This window comes from Pan paniscus, chromosome 12, assembly GCF_029289425.2.
Source record: "Pan paniscus chromosome 12, NHGRI_mPanPan1-v2.0_pri, whole genome shotgun sequence".
In the NCBI taxonomy this organism is placed as follows: Eukaryota; Metazoa; Chordata; class Mammalia; order Primates; family Hominidae; genus Pan; species Pan paniscus.
Window position 1 is genome coordinate 58,340,342 of NC_073261.2, and position 23,622 is coordinate 58,363,963.

General features: G+C 37.1%; 1 protein-coding gene across 5 annotated transcripts; it reads left to right on the plus strand.

Annotated features, from left to right (window-relative positions):
• The first annotated feature begins 1,210 nt into the window (after positions 1–1,210).
• C1D (C1D nuclear receptor corepressor) lies at positions 1,211–22,084 on the plus strand. 5 transcript variants are annotated; one of them, XM_063594904.1, is made up of 5 exons: positions 1,211–1,339; positions 16,982–17,128; positions 17,892–17,958; positions 18,259–18,314; positions 19,584–22,084. In XM_063594904.1, the coding sequence occupies exons 2-5, from the start codon at positions 16,991–16,993 to the stop codon at positions 19,743–19,745; spliced, it is 423 nt and encodes a 140-aa protein (XP_063450974.1). In that variant the 5' UTR covers positions 1,211–1,339; positions 16,982–16,990; the 3' UTR covers positions 19,746–22,084. The 5 variants fall into 5 exon arrangements, with proteins under 5 accessions (XP_063450974.1, XP_008954575.1, XP_063450975.1 ...); XM_008956327.4 differs by having other exon boundaries at positions 21,235–22,084; XM_063594905.1 differs by having other exon boundaries at positions 1,214–1,326; positions 19,584–20,519.
• Positions 22,085–23,622: the final 1,538 nt, after the last annotated feature.

Consider the following 23,622-nt stretch of genomic DNA (forward strand, 5'->3'; position numbering starts at 1 on the left):
CTCCTTGAGCTGCGATGGGCTCCACCCAGTTCAAGCTTCCTGGCCACTTTGTTTATCTACTTAAGCCTCAGCAATGGCAGACGCCCCTCCCCCAGCCTCGCTGCTGCCTTGCAGTTTGATCTCAGACTGCTGTGGTAGCAGTGAGCCAGGCTCCGTGGGCGTGGGACCCTCTGAGCCAGTCACGGGATATAATCTTCTGGTGTGCCGTTTGCTAAGACTGTTGGAAAAGCACAGTATTAGGGTGGGAGTGTCCCAATTTTCCAGGTACCGTCTATCATGGCTTCCCTTTGCTAAGAAAGGGAATTCCCTGATCCCTTGCGCTTCCCAGGTGAGGTCATGCCTCGCCCTGCTCTGTGGGCTGCACCCAGTGTCTGAGAAGCCCCACTGAGATGAACCCGGTACCTCAGTTGGAAATGCAGAAATCACCCATCTTCTGCGTCGCTCATGCTGGGAGCTGTAGACTGGAGCTGTTCCTATTCGGCCATTTTGGAACCTCCCCCAAAACTTTAAATATTACATACATGGTGCTTGTTCAAAATGCTTTTACATGCATTTAATATATGGACAACTGTTTCATGCATAACTTTTTATCAAATTACAGCCGTGGAATGACAAGTTACAAATGTTAAGACAATGCTCAATCGCTTATACTACACTTTCAATGAACAGTATGTACAGTTTCTGTTAATGCCTTTATTTTCTATTATGTTTGTTCTGATTGCATACATTGAAATGCAATTTTACATTTATTTGAAACTAATAAAAAATTTGGGCTTGTATTTTGCACATATTTTCCCCATTTTTCTACTAATTCATTTCTACTGTATTTTATAGAAGTACCTTTTACTGACAGATTGGAAAAATAAAGAACCCGTTCTTCCCCACGGATAATCTAATAAAGAACCTGTTCTTCCCCACGGATAATCTGGGAAGCTGCTCTAAGAGGCTCATCTAGAGGCAGACAATAAAAGGGTAGAAAGAATGAGGGCCCTGAAAAAAGCTTCTGGGAAAGTAAAAACCCGAACAAAGTTTCGATAACTAAGATTTTTTTCCTGGTTAAATACACTCAACCTGTATTTGGGGTAAGTGTTAGCCGGGTACAAAGGTAGACAAAGGTTCCGAGTGCCGCCGCAATCGTCTCCCACAACATGGGTCTGAGCTACTCAAAATGAGATTTGCCTTTGGAGAAGAGTGAAGGAGCAGGGGGCGTGGCGAGCAGCGTGAGATCATCGGAAAGCGCCGCTCGTGGCGGGGGCAGAGCCGGCGCGTCATTGTCGTCATCGTTGCCCGACCGCTTTCCGGGAGACTGGAGTAGAAGGCCGTGAGGTATTTTTCAAAGGTGTAGTTTCAGTTTTTCTCCTGCTCCTGTTTAACTCCGCTTTTCCTCTCCTGGGATTCCCCTGTCATCCTCTGGGCAGACTGAGAGAATCGGAGTTTGGCTGCATAGCCTTCCAGGAATGCAGTCTCTCACAGCTCTTCGTTAGGGCAGCATTGTTGCAGGTCCCCCACTTCCGCTTGTTTTGGGGCTGCTTGCAGGCTTTGGCTTACCCCGGCCCCTCATTTCTCTCTTTTGCTCCGGTCTCTCTCTTTTTCTTCGTTTGTTAACCACCCCCTTCTCAAATCTTGGAAGACGAAGATATTAAAAACAAAAATCAAAAAACATTGAAGTCTTCACAATTTTCAGCTGTTTTCAATCTTGCTTAGGGAGAGAGGCTAAAGTGGAACGTCTAGGGGAGTAACTTTACTGTGTTAGCTCCGTTTATCATCCACATTCACAGACTGCTTGCTGCTGCAGTATTAGCTCATCTGAGATAGTGGGCTAATTTCGACCTTTAGCTGAAATCTGTAGTGGGTAATCCAAGAGAGCAGTTTTTCTTGATGACCCGGATAAGTGCAGTGTGACTCAAACTTGTTTCAGAATAACTTTAATGTCCTCATGTTTGCTGACTGCAGTTCAGTTTTGGCTTGATAAAGATGTATTTGTCGCAATGAGATGTTTGCTATCCACTTATTAACCTATTAGGACTGTCTGATGGTAGACTGAACCAAGACTTAACCGTGATTTTTTAAAAAATTAAATTTAAAAATTTTGTGGGTACATAGGTGTATATATTTATGGGGTACACGAGATGTTTTGATACAAGCATGCAATGTGTAAGAATCACATGGAAAATGGGGTATCCATCCCTTCAGGCACTTATCCTTTGTGTTACAAACAACCCAGTTATACTTTTAGTTATTTAACCCTGTATTTTTGATTCAAAAACAAAATTGAAGTACAGAGAAATGTTTGTGTTTGGTGGAAATGGTAGAACTCATTGTTTTGTTGAAAGATAATGACAAGTGTGAATAACGGTTTTTCAAAATAAAATTCTCAGTCAAAAGATACTACAGCTGCCTTCAGTTAGCTGTGTTGTATGTATCACAGTTCAAAAGTAATGTAATTTTTTTCTTAACTGCTTTTACCTTTTCAAATGGCTCTTCATATGTATTATCTCAGCTACTGTTTCCAAAGAGTTGACCCTTCAAGCATGGCTCTAAATAGTTCACATTGGATTAGAGTATTTGATAATTTTCACTTTTAGTAAAATACTATCTAATGTATTGAGTGCTAACTGAGCCAGGCCCCGTTCTAATGGCTTTTATCTAGTTTATTTAATCTATGCAACAACCCTATATACTGTTATTTCAGAAATAAGATAATTGTAATAATCAACTTCCATATTGTTTTGGAAGGTAATTTCGCTGCCTGATTGCTGTAATTTTGGAAATGCTTTGAATTAAACTTTGAATAGAAGTAAATTTAATTTAATGTAATTGTTCATCTCAATCTTGAGCAATATCCTCGTAATTTATATAGTCTCCTATTAGACTTTGGGATAAATTTATTTTTAGATGTTAATATATTTTTTAGAAAAGGAAGAAGTCTATATTTACTCAGGAATTTTACTGTGGGACTGAAGGAGAGTTACAGACCACACTAACATGGAGTCACTGTTTGCCCAAGACAGCAATATTTATTGAGAACTTGTGTGTACATTTCATTGTTATTTTCTCCTAAGATAATGCAGTGCGAAAAAGTCATTACAGTAATTCATTACAGTAATAGAATTCTGGGGCAACAACAGCAAATGGCTCTCAAATTCCAAAAAACAATCATGTTGGATTTGTTCTTTGGCTTAGTTCATAACTGTGTATAATTATTTGGTGTAGAGATGGGAAGAGCCCTGGAATGTACATTATTGTATGTTTGTTTGGATCCATGTGGTGACTTTCTAGTATCTGTAAGCTCAAACTGTAATCTGATATTAAGAGTTTCCAAAATTAGGTCTTAGGTTACTTTGATTGGTTTTAGTTAGTAAACAAATAGTTGCTAACTAACTAATACATGACAAGACATTATGTTAGTGATGTGGAGTTCAAAATGTGCCTCGACATGAATCTTGCCTTGAGCAATAGCCCAGTGAGTAAATAACCAATGGAAAGGTAGGAGCAGAGGAGTGACATGATCTGACTTAGGTTTGTTTTATTTTATTTTATTTTACTTTATTTTACTTTATTGTCTTTTGTTTCTTTTGTTTCCTTTCCTGCCCTGCCCTGCCCTTGCCCGCCCTGCCCCACCCCATCTCGCCCCTCTTTTCTTTCGGAGTCTCACTCTGTTGCTCAGGCTGGAGTGCAGTGGCACAATCTCGGCTCACTGCAACCTCCGCCTCCTGGGTTCCAACGATTCTCCTGCCTCAGCCTCCGGAGTAGCTGGGATTACAGGCACCCATCGCCATGCCCAGCTAATTTTTTGTATTTTCAGTAGAGTTAGGGTTTCACCGTGTTGGCCAGGCTGGTCTCGAACTCCTGACCTCAGGTGATCCACCTGTCTCAGCCCCCTAAAGTGCTGGGATTACAGGCGTCAGTCACTGCGCCCAGCCTGACTCACGTTTTAATAGAATCTTCTCTGGCTGCTGTGTTTAAGAATAGTTTGCTGTGGGGTGGGGTAGGTGAAAACCAGGAGACTAATCACGGAGGTGTTGTAGTTCAGATGAGATGATAACATCTTAACTGGCTGGAAAGAAGTGAAGGTGGAGAAGCAGTTTAATTTTAGATGTATTTTCTAGGAAAAGCAAACAGAATTGCTTACAGATTGAAAGTGAATTGTAAGAATAAGGTTATTGTCAAAGTTTGGGGCTTGAGCAACTAGAAGAAGGGAATTGCCATTAACTGAGAAGTAGAAAACTGTGGGAGGGGCAGGTTTGTGGGAAGATTCGGAGTTCAGTTAAGGACATGATAAGTTTGTGATGTCTGTTAGTCATCTAAGTGGAGATGTTGAGTAGGCAGTTGAATATGTTCATTATGGACTTCAGAGTGGTCATTGCTGGAAACAGACGTTTGGGAATTTTCAGTGAACAGATGGTATTTAAAGTTGTGAGACCGGAGACAGTCGTTAAAGGAGTAAATGTAGACAGAAAAGAGAAGGGGCACAAGGCCTGAGTCCTTAGGCATTTTAACATTAACAAGTTGGGAAAATGAGGAATAACCACCAAATGAGACAGACTGAGCAGCCAGTGAGGGACAAGGACAATTTTGAGTCTGGTGTTGTAGAATTTACAGTAGAGTAGTATGTTCAGTTTTGTCAGGTGCAGCTGATGGATCAGGTGAAATGAAGATTGACACCTTTGGATTTATCAAGAACTTAAGGAGTGTTATTGATAGATATGTGATAATGTTAAGTCAAGCAGATAGTTGCACACTAGTGTGATAACTGTATTACAGTTATATTCAGAGACCTTGGGAGCAAAGAGGAAGAAGAGACCACTTTCGTTTGGGAGGTATGGACACCTTTATAGAGGAGGGAGCATTTGAGGTGGGTTTTAAAGGATTGATAAGTTTCACTAGGCCAAGAAAATGGAGACTCTTATGAAGAGGAGGTTGATATGATTTGGGTGTGTGTCTCCTCCAAATCTCTTGTTGAAATGTCACTTCCAGTGTTGGAGGTAGGCCTAGTGGGAGATATTCGGGTCATGGAGGCAGATTGAATGTTTTGGTTTGTCCTTGAGGTAATGAGTTGAGTTCTCACTCTATTAGTTCACTCCTAGAGCCGGTTGTTTAAAAGAACATGGAAGCTCCTCTATTGCCATTTCTCCTGCCCTGTCACATGTCTGCTCCCCCTTTATCTCACCAAAAGCAGATGCTGACACTATGCTTCTTGTGTAGCCTGCAGAACTGGGAGCCAAATCTAACCTCTTTTCTTTATAAATTACCTAGCCTCAGGTATTCCTGCATAGCAGTGCAAAACGGAGGAACACGGGTATTCCAAGTAGAGGGAAAGGACTATGACAGGACCTCAATTCCCTTCCTTCATGGTCACATCTCCCAGTTAGCTGTTTTAAAGATGCTTTTGTCAGTCTTCTTTCCTCTGTGGCCACTTGCTAATGCCCCATGTTCGGTAGCTCCAGGCCTGCTGAACGTTGCTAAGGAAATTGGAGATTCTAGTCACGTGGAGTAGTGACAGGAACAGAAGTTGAGTGTGATGTTGGGGAATAGGGTAAAGATGGGAGTTAAGGCTGGAAGGGTTAGAGGAATAGATTTTCAGGGAGGAACAAACCTTATATGTTGTATTAAAGATTTTGTCCAGAGAGCATCCCACACGAATCCACTGATGGGATTTATGAGGGATGTTCCTCCTCCATTCGATTTGAGTTCCATTCTGCCGAGCTTTACCACTTACCAGCCCTGTGACCTGTTTCTGTTGTGCCATCTGTAAAGTGAAGCTAATATTAGTGCCCAGTCGTAGAGTTGTGAGAACTCTCTCCGCCCGCACTACAGTTTTTGTCTGCTTAATTCATCTCTGTCATCGAGTGCTTTCTTGAGGAAGCATTCTGTCTTCCCTCAGATTGTCATGTACACTAGTTTATAGTCTCATAGCATGATTTATTTCTTCATATTACTGTTGTTATTTTATATTTCTGTGATTCTTTGATTAATGTCTATCATCCACACTAAACAGTAAGTGCAGAGCAGGCAAGTTTTTGCTCACTGTTATCTTCCAAGTATCAGGGCTGCCTATCATAGAGGCTAATTAAATATCTATTGAATAAGAGAGTCCTTAGTGTCTGGCATGTGGTAAATGCTCAGTAAATATTACTCATTTACATGACATTTTGCAATAAGTGCTGAGGAGGTATCAGGGATAAATAATGGAACTGTCAGGCAACTGACAGAGGACCTGTTGAGGTTGGGTAGCATTAATTTATGTCTTTTGTGAATTTCGTTAGGAATGAATGTTCAGTAGGCCTAGAGCTAGAATGGTTGGCTGGGGGCAGAAAGAGAAGATGAGAACTTGCAAAAGCATCTTTAAACCAGTTGACTGGGAGGTATGGCCATGTAGCAAGCAGGCCAGAGGAGGCTTTTGTACCATGAGAATAGAGGAAAATAGCCACCTGGTGGCTAGACAATTTAGGTGTAGAAAACACATTTATATGGTTCTTTGAATGTAACAGTGGTAAAGAATATAGGTTTAGTTGTTGCTGCTAAGTAGGGGGAAATGACATTTTTATCTGGTATGTTTGAGAATGAAGTAAATTTCAAAATTTGAGATGATTGAAGTTTTTATTTATAAACTTAAGTATTACTATAATATGTTACATATTTTATTCTTTAAAAATTGTAATTCAGAGAGTGTAACAAAATGTACTTCTTCACTTTCTTGCTTTTTGTTTCCCAGAAGTGACCACAGTTAACAGCTTCTTTTGGATCCTTTAAGAAAACTTACATGCATATACCATACAAATATGCCTCCACATTCATATATCTTTTTTTCTTCAAAATAAATGGGATGAGCTGGGCGTGGTGGCTCACGCCTCTAATCCCAGCACTGTGGGAGGCTGAGGCAGGCAGATCACCTGAGATCAGGAGTTTGAGACCAGCCTGGCCAACATGGTGAAACCTCATCTCTACTAAAAATACAGAAAAAAAAAAAAAAAAAAAAAAAAAAGGCAAGGTGTGGTGGACGCCTGTAATCCCAGCTACTTGGGAGGCTGAGGCAGGAGAATCACTTGAACCCAGTAGGGGAGGTTGCAGTGAGTTGAGATCGCACCACTGCACTCCAGCCTGGGCAACAAGAACGAAACTTTGACTCAAATAAATAAATAAATAAATAAATAAATAGGATGTATTATACATGCTGTTCTTCAACTTTTGTTCACTTAATATAGCTTAGGAATCTTTCTAAGCTGTACCTCGTACCTTTTCACTACTGCAGAGTATTTTAATAGGTGGGCATATCATAATTTATTTAACCAGGTTCTAATAATGGATGTGTGGGTTGTTCTGTTTTAAAGTTTACTATTTTAAAGATCATTGCAGTGGAAGTCCTTAAACATTATCTTGCGTTAAAATATACTTTGAGAAGTAAAATTGCTAGGTCAAAGCACGTGTACATATGTGATTTTGAAGCATAGTGCAGATTACCTCACAAAAATGCTAAACTAATTTATACCCTGACTAATAGTGAATGGGAGGCTGTTCTCAGCTCACCTTTGTCCATTTTAGTACTATTAATCTTTTTAATTTTTCCCTATTTGACAGATGAAAATGGCATCGTATTTTAGCGATCTATGTTTCCTTAATTATCAGTAAGGCTGAGTAGCTTTCTTTATGCTTATTCGTCATCTGGATTATTTGTGAACTGTTGATTTTCTTGCTTATTTTTCTTTTGGGTTGTGTGTACTTTTTTTGTTATTGTTAAATTGATTCATAGAGGCTTTAAAAAATCTTTGTGTTGCATATGTCTTTTTTTAGTTTTTTATTTGACATTAGTCTTGGGTGTTTGTTTATTTGTTTATTTTGCCTACATTTTTAAGGGCCAGGTAAAAATACAAGAAATTAGGATTTTTTTTTTAAAGAAGGGAATTTGCTGGGCTCGATGGCTCACACCTGTAATCCCAGCACTTTGGGAGGCTGAGGTGGGCAGATCACAAGGTCAGGATTTTGAGACAGCCTGGCCAACATGGTGAAACCCTGTCTCTCCTAAAAAAATACAAAAATTAGCTGGGCATGGTGGCACGCACCTGTAAAAGGCAGGAGAATTGCTTGAACTTGGGAGGCAGAGGTCGCGTTGAGCTGAGATTGAGCCACTGTACTCCAGCTTGGGCGAGAGAGCAAGATTCTGTCTCAAAAAAAAAAAAAAAAAAAAAGGATTTTTGTGATACTCTTGAAATAAATAGACACTCTAGAATGTGAGCCTTTTGTTGGAAATGTTAGTAATACAAACTTCATTTGAGACTATATGTTCAGCAACTATCACAGATGTAGTGAGCACCCAGTAACCTTCCTCCCCCTCACCCCAGTTATATTTGGAATTGAAATGAGATGTAATGGAGCTGCTTAAATATTCTAGACGACACCTTCTCTTTAGTTATTCTCCTATATATGAACGGAGTTGTATTCTAAAAGCTAGTTTGTGAGTTAGCTATCTAATTTCACTATAGAAATAATGTACATAGGTTCTTATCTTTGCTCTCAAAGTTGTAATAATTTGTGGAGGCTACTTTTTTTTTAAGCAAATTCAAAATGTTACATAATTTTACCCCTCTATACTTCAGTGTGCATCCTCAAAAGACAGGGAAGTTTTCTTATATAACTGTATTGCTATTATCATAGATGACAGAATTATCAATAATTTGTTGGTGTCATCTAATACTTTGTCCATGTTCAGATTTCTTTCTCACAGAACTATCTTTTTACACTTGGTTTATTTGAATCAAGATCCAAACAAGGTCTGTGTATTTCATTTGGTTGTTACATCTCTTAAATCTCTTCTTCCTCTGTTTTTCTTCCCCCACTTTTTTTTTTTTTTGCTTCATGCCGTTGACTTGTTATAGAAACCTGGTCAGTTGTCCTGTAGAGTACTGTATTTCTCACTCCATATTTGTTTGCTTTCTTGTGGTGGTAATTTGTTCCTCTATCCTTTGTATTTCCTATAAAATGGAAGTTAGCTCTGTAGGCTTAATTGTTCAGATTCAGCTTTTTTGGGAGTTGGGAATGCTTTGCAGATGGTGCTATGTATGTTATATTGCCTCACATCAGGAGGTTCATAATATGTGCATCTCACCTACTTTTAGTGATCTGTTGGTGGTCATTGACTAAAACTACAATTTCATTAGGCGTTGCAAAGTCGTGAATCTTTTTTAAGTTGTCATTTCTTCTACATTTGTTAGCTAGAATTTGAAGTCTAGTTCAGTTACTTGGGAACCTGATAATCAAAATAACAAGCTTGTTGTGGGAAAGTATTGGCAGAGCAACAATATTTGTGATGCTAGGAATGCATCTTAGTGCAATAGTCTTTTTTTTTTTTTTTTTTTTTTTTTTAAAAAAAAAGAAAGGATGTGGGCCTTGCTCTGTTGCCCAGGCTGGAGTGCAGTAGTGTAATCATAACTTACTGCAGTCTCGAACTCCTAGACTCAAGTGATTCTCTCACCTCAGCCTCCTGAGTAGCTAGGACTACTGGTGTATGCCATCACGCCCAGCTAATTAAAAATATATATATTTTTTTTAGAGATGGGTCTGTCTGTGTTTCCCAGGTTGATCTTGAACTCCTGGGCTCAAGTGATCCTCCTGTCAGTCTCCCAAAGTGTTGGAATTACAGATGTGAGCCATGGTGTCTGGCTGTGATTGTCTTTTTAATGTTTCAACTTGGTTTGGCTGTAGCCCCCAGATATTCAGTCAAACATGAATGTAGGTGTTGCTGTGAAAGTATTTTGAAGCTATGATTAAAATCCATAATCAATTAAGTAAGGGAGATTATTCTAGATCATCTGGGTGGGCCTGATTCAATCAGTTGAAAGGCTTTAGAAGCAGAGCTGAGGTTTCCCTGCCAAAAAAAGAAGAAATTCCACTTGTAGACAGCAATTTCAGCTAGTAGCCAAGAGTTCAAGCATGAGTTCCTCCCTTGATAGCCTGCCCTATGTAAACCAGTTTCTTGCCATAGCTCTCTTAATATATATCTCCTACTGGTTCTGCTTCTCTAGTTGAAACCTGACTGGTGCAAAGGGTAACTCCTCTGATGCTTCTGTTCTCCAGCTAAATGGGATGGGAAGCGGTAGTAAGGGTCAGAGAACTTGCATTGTTTAGGGTAGCCATATAATTTTTTGTTCAAACTGGGACTTCTGAGAAAGAAAGGAGCTGAGTTGATGGCAAGCTGAAACAACAGGCATAAGGTGGAACTGTCTTGGGCAAATTGAGAGTTATAGTCACCTTGTGTGTCAGCCACTGGGGATACAACATGAATATGACATAGCCCTTCAAGGAGCATATAGTCAAAGGAGAAGTCAAGTAAATAAAAATACATTAAGAGATAGTGTTTTAAGTGACATGACAGCTTATAGTTGTTATATTTGTCCAGACAGAGAGCATAGAAGGAGAGCATGCAGAGAAGTCTTCACTGGCCGAACTGGAACCTATTTTTTACCTCCAAAGATAAGCAGTGTTTGAAAAAAGTGGAGTTGGAAGGGCATTTCAGGCTTAGAGAATCACACAGGTGAAAGTTGAGAGTGAGAGAGCATGGCACATTTGGAAAACTGCCATCATGGCCACAGCTCTAGGATTGGAAGAGGGGAGCCATGAAAGATGAGGTTAGGCAGACAAGCAAGGGCCACATCATAATGGGCCTTGCATCTATGCTGAGGGGTTTGGAACTGTCTTCCATGTGGTAGGGAACTGTTGCAGAATTTTAAACAGAGGAGTACCATGACCAGACTGTTTAAAGCATATTTTGTAATCTAAAACTGGGAGTGGAGAAAAATTGATAATAGGGACACTACTCAAAGGCTGTTGAAATAATCTAGTCAGTGAGAATAGAGGAAAGCTTGTGGTGTAAGGAGATTAAGGGAGCCATATTGACAGGACTGATTGGATTTGGGGTGCCTCCCAGGTTTCTGCCTGGATCGGCCACCCTGAAGTGGAGAATTAAAGGAAAGAGGTAGCTGATGACTTCAGTTCTGTATGTACTTTGGCTTCTGTATAACCAGTGAGAGGAAGGACTGAGTGGCAGTAACATCTGTTGGGGTTACTGGGCAGCATCCCCGCAACCCAGGTACTCAGTCTCAGCCACACCTTACTGAGTGGTGAAGAGAAGCAAGTTTTCTCGTGCCCTCTCCGTCTGTCTCTACCTCTGCAGCCAGTGTTTTAGAAGGAGTATGTGGAAGGGCAAGGAGTACCTATAGAACCCGGGAGGAGGGTGAGGAGCAGAGCTGGGTGAGTTCTTTTCTTCTTTGGAAATTTTAACATGTACAACTTTAGGCATGTTCTTTAACTTCATTTGGCTCAGTTTCTTCATCTGTGAGGTTTAGATGAACAAGTGCGTGTGGAATGCTTAGAGTAGTGCCTGGCACATAATCAGTGCTATTCAAGAGTTTGCTGCTGATACCGTAGAGTCACTGCTTGATCCTGGGGTCAGAGTAGCTAAGGGGACAGAGGGAAATTTCTGTGCTTTTTCTGTGGAAGGAATAAATACTCAGCAACTGCCTATATAAAATGTTAGTAGAAATCAATTGAATTAAGAGGAATTTCTCATAAGAGAAGAGCCTTTATTTTTTAGTCCCCCTTGCCTTTATTTTTTTAGTTAGGGAAAAGGCAAGTGGCTCAGTTCAGATTTAATGAGGGCAGTTATTCTTACTTACTACCTTGCTTTCAGTGTTCACCCTAACCTGTTCTAACAATAAATAACTGCTTGTTTGTTGGGGCTTAGGGACAGGGAATAATTGCAGGAAAAATCTCTACTATGTTCTTCTGAAGAAAGGAAATATTTTCTAATAGGAAAATTTGATGAAAAAATTCACATTTAAATAAAGACCTTTTTGTGTTTTTTAAAAATACATGCAGTATTTGTTAAGAGCCAAAATACTTTATTAAGTGCCTTTATTTAAGTGTTTTTTATTAAAAATTCAATATGTGCTTTTTGAAATGTAAACAATGAAGAATGAAGAGTTAAAAAAATGAGTCTGCTTTGAACCTATTCCCTAATCCTTGTCTCTTTTCAGAGAAAATGTCTATTTTTTGTATGCTCTTTCCAGACCTTTTTCTACGTGTATGTATATACAATTTTTTTTAAAAAACCAAATGCCATATATTAGGCACATTATGTGTTATATATAATGTTCTCTGTTCTCTGACTTTTTCCTTCTCATTGTGTGTCTCTATATGTAGATTTACTTCTTTATTTTTAGAAGACATGTAATATTTTCAAGGATGAATATGGTGTAATTCATTTAACTGTTTCCCTGTCGATGAATATCTAGATTATTTCCAATATTTTGTTATAGTTTATTTCAACAAATGTATTGACAGGCAGTGCTTGTGAACAGATCACAAAAATTCCTGCTCCCATGCAGTTGCCTTTTGGCGGTAGACCGGCAACAAATAAATATGTTAGTTGATATTGAGGAGTGTAAGGTTGGGGAGGAGATAGGGAGTGAAGGGGAGGGGTGTGCATTTTAAAATGGGGTGGTTAAGAGTGAGATACCAATAGATGACATTTGAGTGGAGATCTGGTGAAGGTAACATAATGAGCTCTGAAGGTGTTGGTAAGGGAGGAAGAGAGGAATAGAGTATTCTAGGAAGGAGAGAAGCCCAAAGGGAGGTAGGCATGTGCCTGATGTCGTGGGGGAAGAACAATGTGGCTGGAATGAAATAAGCAAGGGAGAGTGGGAGATGAAGTCACAGAAGGTGACGGGGAGTCAGGACAAATTGTGTTGAGCTTTTTGAACCCACTGTAAGGATTTTTAAAAGATAAATATTTATTATTTTTTGATTTTAAAAATAGAGTTGGGGTCTCGCTGTGTTGCCCAAGTTGGTCTTGAACTCCTAGGTTCAAACAGTCCTTCCATCTTGACCTCCCAGAGTGCTGGGATTACAGGCATAAGCCACTGCACCCAGCCTATAAATATGTATTTTAATTATAGATATGGGGTCTTGCCATGTTGCCCAGGTTGGTCTCGAACTCCTGGGCTCAAGCTGTCCTCCTGCCTTGGCCTCCCAAAGTGCTGGGTTTACAGGTATGAGCCACCATGCCGGGCCCACTGTAAGGATTTTTGTCTTATGTCGAATGAGGTGGCAAGCCTTTGGAAGTTTCTGAGCAGAAGCATGGCATAATCTTATTTACATTTTGAATGGTCTCTCTGTATTCTTGATAATAGACTTTGGCCAGAAGCAAGAAGGCTATTTAGGAGGGCATTCAGGCATGGTTTGGACCAGGATAGTGGTTTCGTGGTTTGGACCAGGATAGTAGCAGTAGAGGTGGTAGGACATGGCTAGATTCTGGGCGTGTATTAAAGATGAAGTGAGAGAGAGTAGTCAAGGATCACTCTGAAATTTTGGGACTGAACAATAGGAAAGTTGAAGTTGCCGTGAAATGAAATGATGAAAACTGCAGTAGGCAAGGTTAGGAATTTGGCTTTGGGCACGTTCTGTTTGAGAATTTATTAGACATCCAACCAGAGATATTGAATATGCAGCTGGAAATGTAAATATGAAGTTCAATGGAGAGGTCAGGTTTGGAGAAACAAATGTTGGAGTCTTCAGTTTACTAAAGCAATTTAAAACCCTCAGTTTACCTGGGAGTAAATTAGAGAAGACAGTCAGGAACAGCCTCTGGGCACTTCAAACTTGGTTAAGGGGCTGAGGATGTGAGAAGGATGCATCGAAGAGACCAAGAAAGGAGCCAGTGAGATAGAAAGGAAACGGAGAAAACCAAGAGAAGGGAGTCAACAGTGTCACTCAAGGAGAACTGAGAATTGACCATTGAATTTAACCATGTGGTAGTGTGGGTGACCTTGCCAAGTGCAATTTTGAGAGAAAAGTAAGGTATGTTTGTAGGAGATTTGAGAAAGGATGGAAGGAAAGGAATTAGAGACTGTTAGTATAAGCACCTCTTTTGGGGAGTTTGTTGTAAAAGAGAGAAAATGGGGCCTTAGCTGGGGGGTGATATGAAGTCAAGAAATTTTTTTTTTTTTTGGTTTCTTTCTTAGATGGAGAAATAAAACATTTAAACTTATGGGTAATAGTCCAGCAGAGGGACAGTTTGATACATGACAAACTGGAGGAAGTTTAGAGACAAGTTTGAGGAGGACATTTTAATTTATATGCACATGTGCAAGGATTTTTATAGGCTAGATTCTTAAAAGGATTTCCTGAGTCAAAGGGTATGTGCATTTTAAAAACCTGTACCAATTTATATTCCACTTTCAGTGTATACCCTTTCTAACACTGAACATTCTTAATCTTTAAAATTATTGCCAATCTGATAGTTGATGATATCTTCATTATTTTAATTTGTTTTACTGCTTTCTAGGAACTGTTTATTTAGTCTATCTAATTCTTTGTGATATTTTGTCAGATACTTTCTCCTGGCTGTCTCTTGCCTTTTAACTTTGCTTATGGTATCCTTTTACCATGTACGACTTTTCAAAAATGTTTTTATGTAGTTAAGTTTGTCAGCCATTTCCTTTTATAGCATTTGGGTTTCATTTAGATGATGTAAATATTTGATATAATCTGTTTATACGTTTACATTTTTAATTCATTTGGAGTTTATTTTTGTGTATGTTATGAAAAAGGTTTTCCATCTTTCTCTGTATTCTTAAACAGCTAAATACCATAGGAGTTAACTGTTTCTTGAAGATTTGAAAGAAATTACCTGTAAAATCTAGGACTAGAACCTCTTTGTAGGGTAGGTCTTTGACTACTGTGTAATTCTTTTTCTGTGCTTAATGATCTGTATGGTTTATGTACTTCTTTTTAGTTTTGGTAATTGATATCTTCCCAAGAACATCATTGTTTTCATTTACATTTTCAAATTTATTGGTTCAAAATTCTACATAAAGTGAGAAAATAACCAAGTCTTCTTTGCAGTGTATCCCTATACTTATACCTTTATCTAGGCAATAAATGCTGGAGCTGTCCTTTCACAGATCTGGAGATTAGGTTAGCTATTTTCAGCGCTTATGGCTCTGTTCTTGGAGTTATTTCTAAATTCTTATTCTCTTTTGTTTGTAAGGTTTCTTGGCTTTGTTTCCTGTTTGCAGGCTGATCCCATTTGCTCTATTTTTTTTTTTTTTTGAGAGACAGTCTAACTCTGTTGCCCAGGCTGAAGTGTAGTGGCACAATCTTGGCTCACTGCAACCTCCACCTCCCAGGTTCAAGCAGTTCTCCTGCCTCAGACTCCCAAGTAGCTGGGATTACAGGCGTGCGCCACCACGCCTGGCTAATTTTTGTATTTTTAGTAGAGATGGGGTTTCACTATGTTGGCCAGGCTGGTCTCGAACTCCTGACCTCAGGAGATCCACCTGCCTCAGCCTCCCAAAAGTGCTGGGATTATAGCGTGAGCCACCGTGTCCAGCCCAATTTGCTCTTTAGCTTACACAGTTTCTACTGTTGAAGTCTGCTGGTAGATCTGTGCTTTTCTTGGTTTCCAGCATTTTTATTTTCATGTTTTTCTATTTCATCTGTCATATTGTAGGGATTTGGGGAGGGATGAGCGGCAAATGCATATTTTCAGTTAACCTTTTGAAATTGGAAATCAGTTCTTTTCTGTGTAGTTTTGTTTTCTTATTGCCTTAATTGCTGGTTGCACAGTAGTTGGATAGTAACTTCACAACTCAAGTAGTAATAGATAGACTTCACTTTATTTTTTTAATGAAACCAAATGTCTCAGTGGAATATACTCATTCAGAAAAAATGTTGATATGTTGTCACTAAATATTTAAATAGTACTTTTCAAACTTAAAAGTAATCATAACATTTAGAACTATAAGGAACTTTACAGATCATTAGACCAGCTGCCTTATTTTATGGATGAGGACTTTGAGGCCAAGAGAGATTCAATGATTTATCTCAGGTGACAAAGTCAGTGATCAAGACAGAAAGCTCAAGTCTCTTTACTTCCATTCTGCAATGCTATTTGCTGTCATACACATTCATGCTGTTCTCCTTACCTATGTGATAAAGGAGGTATTTCTGTTAATATAAAAAAATTTTTTTTTATTCTAGAGATGTTACCTATGGCTTGGAATTGCTTCTAAAATTTGGACTTAGATACTTTAGTAATACATTGATATAGGTGAATTTTTAAAGTATGGGCTGTCAGAGTATGCACTAGCACAAATGAAAACCATATTGTTTATTTCCCCCAAGTTTCCTCTTTTCTGCTTATGGGCTTTATATGATTTATAGACTCTTTGGATTTCTTATTAATATTTTAAAGAAGCTTAAGGAATATAAATATATATAGGCTTGAAAAATGATTTCTGTGATACGTATTTTAGACCTAAGATTTTTACTTTTTTAGTTGAATATAACATGCTCCTAGATCAACACCTATATTTAGAAGGACTAAAATACATGTTTTTCTAAAAAAAGTGCTTTGCTTACCATTTCTTCAGCAATCATTAGGGGATCTATTTATCAAACTTTAATTGCTTTGCTAATTCAACAGTTTTTAAAATGTAGGATTTTGATTATTGCTATCTCATGTTTGGTCATCATGTCTTTAGTTCTGTAAAAGTTCTTTAAAAATACAAAAAAATTACCTGGGCATGGTGGCAATGGGCCTGTAGTCCCAGCTACCCAGGAGGCTGAGGTGGGAGGATCGCTTGGGCCCAGCAGGCGGAAGTTGCAGTGAGTGGTGATTGCACTATCCTGGGCGACAGAGGGAGACCCCATCTCAAAACAAAACAAAACAAAAATGTTGAGGGTTTGGTGTGCATAGCATTAGTGGGCTTTGGTTGATTCTTCTTCCACAGCCCCCCAAGAAACTTAAGAAGGGGACAAATTGGAATGTAGTTAATCTAGAATTAAATTTTAAAAAGATTTGTCTTCGGGTTTTAACTCTTAGTGCCTTTGAAATACATGATATGACCTATTGATTTTTTTTTTTTGTAAACTAAAGAACAAGCTCTGTCTCTAATACGAATTCAAAGAATTTAATTTTTTCCAGTCAGCCATAATGGCAGGTGAAGAAATTAATGAAGACTATCCAGTAGAAATTCACGAGTATTTGTCAGCGTTTGAGAATTCCATTGGTGCTGTGGATGAGATGCTGAAGACCATGATGTCTGTTTCTAGAAATGAGTTGTTGCAGAAGGTATTTTAAAAATGTAATTTCCTAAAAATGAATTTCATAAAACAGAATGCTATTTTATGAAACATGTGGAAGAAGAAACAGATTAATGACCTATGCCCCTTTTCCCCTTTATTTCAATTTTATTAGTGTTTGGGTATTTTTAGGGGGGAAACAAAACAAAACAAAACTCCAGCCTTAGGAAATACCTCCTAACTATGTTTTTAACTTGGTTTTGGAAAAAAAAGGAGCACTCACAGTATTCTTTTTGACAGACTCTATCTTTGACCTTTTAAGTATTACAATGATGTTATCAGGGTTTCTGGAAACCCTATAGGACAAAAACAGTAAATTGACTTTGACGGTCTAAAACAAATCTCATTATGTTTCTTCTGTGTTTGGTATTGCCTAAGCCTGCTTCTTATACATAAATGCATCATGTACAATGTTTATATTGATAAATTACTTTTGACTTACAAAGCCCAGATCGTAACTCCCGAAATTAAAATAATTCAAAAGAATTTTTCTTGGGTTATACACTTTCCTTGTCTAACTAAAGATGATACCCTAAGGTGAAAATTTGTGGACAAAAGTCACTCATTAAGAAAACTTCTTTTTACAAATTATTTTCAGATCATTTGGTTATTGGATTATATGAAGTGAAAAAAACTTCTTTGATACACTGTACTTGGTAAAAGTCTAAAATGTTATCAGATGGTGTTCAAAGTTTGTGTATTTTTTTTCTGTCTCACTTTCTCTCTTTCCCTCTCTCTTTCTTTTTTAACAGTTGGATCCACTTGAACAAGCAAAAGTGGATTTGGTTTCTGCATACACATTAAATTCAATGTTTTGGGGTATGTGTGTTACTTTGGAATTAATTAGAAAGCAAATTACTTCTTGTGTGAAAGATGATTTATTTTTAAAATGCTAACAATTTATATACAATTATACTTCATAACACTTTTAATAGATACTTATTTTTAAATCTGGATGCCAGTGAGCCACACATAGATTTAGTATTACGTGGAAATTGAATAATTTAAAGTTTAATTGTTTGTAGGACTTTCCTTTTTTGTGAATAACTAGTTTCTTTAATTGGAATGTTTTAAATTAATACATTCACCATTTTATTCCATGAAATTTTTCTCTTGTAGTTTATTTGGCAACCCAAGGAGTTAATCCTAAGGAACATCCAGTAAAACAGGAATTGGTAAGATTTTAATTTCTTTTTATTTTATGTGTTTGTTGTTGTATTCCTGAGGTTTGTCACACTACCTTTGTCACACAAATTAGGGAGAGCAGAATTCGAGTTGAAATTATGAAAGTGAGCCAGACCTTATTATCTTTGGGTTTTTTTTTCTCTCACCTTTTTCAGATAATTGGTATTCCATATATTATATAAATCTCGGAATGGGAAAATGTTACGATTCTAGTAATTATTTATAACTTAGGTATTATTTTTCTTATAAATTCTTGAAATCCTGTTTATCTCTAGAACTACTTTTTTTTTTTAAACTTCTGTACAGTTCTTAAAAGTATATTCTAGTTGATTTACTAGCAAAGACGGGAAAGTTTCTCCCTCCCACCTTTTCAATTCCTCCATTAATTCATTTTCTCAGCAGTAAAGAATCCAGTTCAGCAACAAAGCTAAAAGCTTTTTTGGCACCAGCTGTATGTGTACTGTCCAGTAATTCTGCATTAGACATATTTACAACCTGTAATAAATCTTCTAGGTTTGTCTTTGTATTCCATTTAGATGTATAAGTACAGTATATAAGGTCTGGTATCTTGGAGTTTTTGCTGACTTCAAAAATTAAATCATTCAATTTGAAGAGAAAAATTAGAAATCAAACTTATAGTTACCTTCTTGACTTGGTTTTATGAATAAGAATATTAATAAATTGATTCTTTGTGTTTATAAAATATAAGGCAAATATAGATATGAAATACACTTGACATTGTATTCTTGTTCTCAAGTTTTAGGGTAGTTGATATGTATGTTATTTACAACTTAGTAAAGCACTTGGTCCTTTACTTTTTAAAAATGAGTAAGCCAGATCTGTTGTCTTCAGTTTTTCAACATGTAGTCTAAGACATTTCCTTATTTTAAAGTTCTTGGGGGGGAAAATAAATTTATTTTTAAATAAAACAATTGTGAAAAATATTTAAAGCAAAAGTATAAAGCAATATGATATGCAGATCTTGGTTTGACCAGTGATACGGCTTTAAACCTTTAAAATGATGGCTTGTATCATCTGTTTTCAACTTCCTAATATAGACTTTACATACAATTTCTCTTTTTTCCATTAACATGAAGTTGTTTGGAGTACTTGATACTGTCTTTGTGAAAGGACAAGGTCATTTGTTTTCTTTCTACCTCAGAATCTACTTTTGAAGTAGTACATTAATATTCTAGATAAGGGTTGGTGAATAAAAAGCATGCATAAACCTCTTCCTTTTTTCTTTTTCTTTTTTTGAGATGGAGTCTTGCTCTGTCGCCCAGGCTGGAGTGCAGTGTCGTGATCTTGGCTCACTGCAAGCTCCACCTCCCGGGTTCACACCATTCTCCTGCCTCAGCCTCCCGAGTAGCTGGAATTACAGGCGCCTGCCACCACACCCGGCTAATTTTTTGTATTTTTAGTAGAGACGGGGTTTCACCATGTTAGCCAGGATGGTCTCGATCTCCTGACCTCGTGATCTGCCCGCCTCGGCCTCCCGAAGTGCTGGGATTACAGAACCTGTTCCCCTTTTCTGACCTTGTGTAGATGTTACTAATTGATCACAGACTTAGTGTATGATAGGAAACTTATTTGCCATATGTATCACAAATGGGAAAAGTCAGTTTACTCATTCAACAAATATTTGAGTGCTTACTGGGAGCTAGGCATTATTTCCAAGTGAGAGATGATTCCTCTGTGAGTAATGCTGATCCCTGCCCTTGTGGCAGACACCAGACTGTATCTAATGGAGGGAGACAAATAATAAAGTAAACAAATAAGAAATATATATGAATATGTAGTATGTTGGAAAGTTATGGGAACAAAGAAAAAGAGTGGGGTAAGGGGGACTGGAGTGCTTGGATAGGACTGCAGTTTTAAATGCTGAAGTCAGGGCCTCAATGACAAGGTTAACATTTGAGTAGAATGGAAGGAAGAGAGGAAGTGGCCGTATGGGTAATTGAGGAAATATCCTTCTAGGCAGAGGAATAAGCAGGGCAAAGACCCCAAGGCAGGTTGGTGTGTGTGTGCTGCAGCTAGTATCCACCATCATAAGCACTGTGCTTTTTTATTCAGACAGAAATGGGGCGTCACTAGAGAGTGTGGAGCAGAGTTGCCAGTCTTTCACAATGAAAACATTTTAAGATTTTGCATTAACTATGTTGATTATTTTAATAAAGCTTGTTTTTAAGCAGTGATCAGTCTTTTACTCTGCTGTTTTATGGCTGTCATCAACTTTATTTCTCCATTTGAAGCGTAAGATAGCCATTTATGCTGATTAATTGTCTCAGAAGATTCACAGTGGTACAGCAACATATTATGTTTCTCACCTTGTAAAGTCTGATTAGAACTGTATATTTTATTAGAAAATTTCATGTACTTACCAAAATTATAAAATTGAATAATTTGTATTTTCATTCTCCCTAATTGTTACACTAGATGGTAATGTGAAAAGATAGTTAAGTACTACCTCATGTATTTCCTGTTTAGAAAAATTTCAGGAGAATTTAGTTTGTATTTTGCAAGTATATGAAAGCTCCGGTTTTTTACTTTAGATACAAAACAGTTAATATGTAGATTTATGTTAATGGTGTTTTTCAAAAATGTATAACCACCTAGAAACTTTCAATTCAATGTTTATTTCTGGAGTAATGTCTTAGTGTGATTCTAACTCTTTGGAAACAGAAGACTTCTGAAATGACTTTTTAACATCTGTCTTTCCCCACCCTCCGACTATGAACTCCAGGCAAGCAGGGAGCATATTTATCCTGTTCATTTGCATTTCCTAGCACCATGCACTTTAATAGGCAATAAATACGTATATGTTGAATTTAACCAAGGTGTACAGTATAATAAAATTCAGTGGTGGCGAATAGCTTAGTAAATCTATTGCCTTTGTTTTTTATCTTTAAGGAAAGAATCAGAGTATATATGAACAGAGTCAAGGAAATAACAGACAAGAAAAAGGCTGGCAAGCTGGACAGAGGTGCAGCTTCAAGATTTGTAAAAAATGCCCTCTGGGAACCAAAACCGAAAAATGCATCAAAAGTTGCCAATAAAGGAAAAAGTAAAAGTTAACTTTTTGGTTTTGATGTACACATATTCAAAAAGTACATCTTCCCCCCCCCTCCCCCGCAAAATAATTCTGTGGCAGGGCAAGGTTTAAATGTGTTTCTTATTAATATGTAAATTCACAGTAAATATGTAAAGCTAAATACTTTCCTCTCCAAAGATCATTATCTTTATTGATTTGCACTGAGGATTTTAACATTGTGATATATTATATATTTATAATTTACCATCTCTTGATGAGACTCTTATTTCTTTATATAGGTCAGTCTTGCAAGTACCATTTTATAAGCAGCTGTGAAATTTAAGTGAAATGTTCTTTGTAAACATTTGTACTATTTTAAATGAATAATGACCTTATGAAGTATGCTATCTGTAGGCTGAAATTATAGGTACATCTGTTTTCATTATATGATATTAAGAAAGCGTGAAATGACTTAAATGTTCATTTTTTTCTGTATAGATACTTTATCATGTTTTCATGATTTTAGGAATTACTGCTTTGTTGATATTCAAAGTGTGAAACTAAAACTTTATGGTTGTACTTTAATTCTTGGCATGTTGCCTCTATGTCCCATTTAAAATAAAATACATTCTCATTAACTTTAGATGGGAAATAAGGTTGTATATTGATGGATGAATTTTGGCATGATGACTGTACTCTCAATAAAGGCTGAAAATGTTGTATAACTGACCAGTGTATTTTTATCTTTTGAGTAAATTTGCCTTCCAAATTAGGAAGATAGGTTTTAGAAGTCATCACAAATAGAGAAATTCTTGAGTTTTTGTTCCTGATGCATGGTGTCCACAGTTCTTTTCATCTCATTTTTTTTCAGATTTTTTTTATTTCATGTTTTTGAGGCTGTATCAAGTACATACAAGTGTTTTGGAACAACTTCTTACGTTACCTAATGCCACTTAAGCAGATGAGAAGTCCAAAGGAGATTACATTGTGTTTGTATTGTGGTTTATTTTTCTGGAATATTAGTTACAGAGAGTACTACATAGTAAACCTTTTTTTAAATGTCTAAGCCCATGAATTTTAATTATATGCCCTTAATGCTTTCAGTGTTTGAATCCATATCATTATGTGTAGGAATGCCAAGTATAGTAAAGTACTTTAATTTTTGAAAAAGGAGTTGTTAAAATTTTCTGTGTGATTAATTCTCCATAAGTAACCTTGAATAAATGGATTTCTTGATTTATGATAGCAGATATTGGAAATGGTCTTAAAATGTAATGGATTTTGTAAAGCATGTTGAACTCTTTCTATGACACATGAAGAGGAAGTCACTGATAGACGCAGAAGGTCTTTTCTGGCTCTGATGTCAGACAGTTTTTGAAGTGGAAGAACATTAATGAACATTTATAGTTATTTTACTCCTTTTTTTGCCTTTGTCTCCAAATTTCTAGCTATTTTTAAAAATAACCTCTTTGTGAGAGAAATGTGTTACTGTTAAGATCAAGTGTAGTGTACCTGTCTGTGTGTTATTTATTGCAAAGAAATGTATTTGGATTTCTGTATATTTTCTAATTTCATAAAAGAAAAACAGCTTAAATGAAAAATGTTATACAATTGCAGAAAATCATTATTGGTTTTAGCTAAGTTATTGGTTTATGAAAGTGCACCTCTACGTTCTGTTAAATTGTGTAACTCTTAAGTGAGTAATTCTTTCATTGTTTATTAGGTAGAAATAAAAGTTTGAGTATATTCCATTTTATTATGCATAATTTTAAATACTTAGCACGTAATAAGGAGCTGAATGGCTGTAGTGCATTGGGTTGCTTATTTGCTTGTTGTTTGTTTATTCTTTTGACAAATATACTTAATGACATTTATATTGCCAGATACAGTGCTAGGTGCAACGTTCCAAAGACGATAACTACGGCCTTTATCCTATTTTTATAAGGTGTTAAGAAAAAAATAGTCTTTTTATTCAATTCAGTTTCTCAGAGTTATGGGAAAATTTATGACAAATTGTGCTCATTAACCTTATTCAGAACCATAAAGGGTGATGTGTGTGGTTGATCTATTTGACTGTGGTGCAGTTCTTGTTAACATAGTTTGTTCCACATGATAGTCTGCTCTAAGTTTAGATGTTAATTACATCTTTTATTAATCTCTTTGGGAATTAACAGGTTGGAGAAGTTGCATCTATAGATATTTTTAAGATTAGAATTATAGTCTATTAATCTTATACTAAATAATGAGATCTTGCATTTTAATATTAT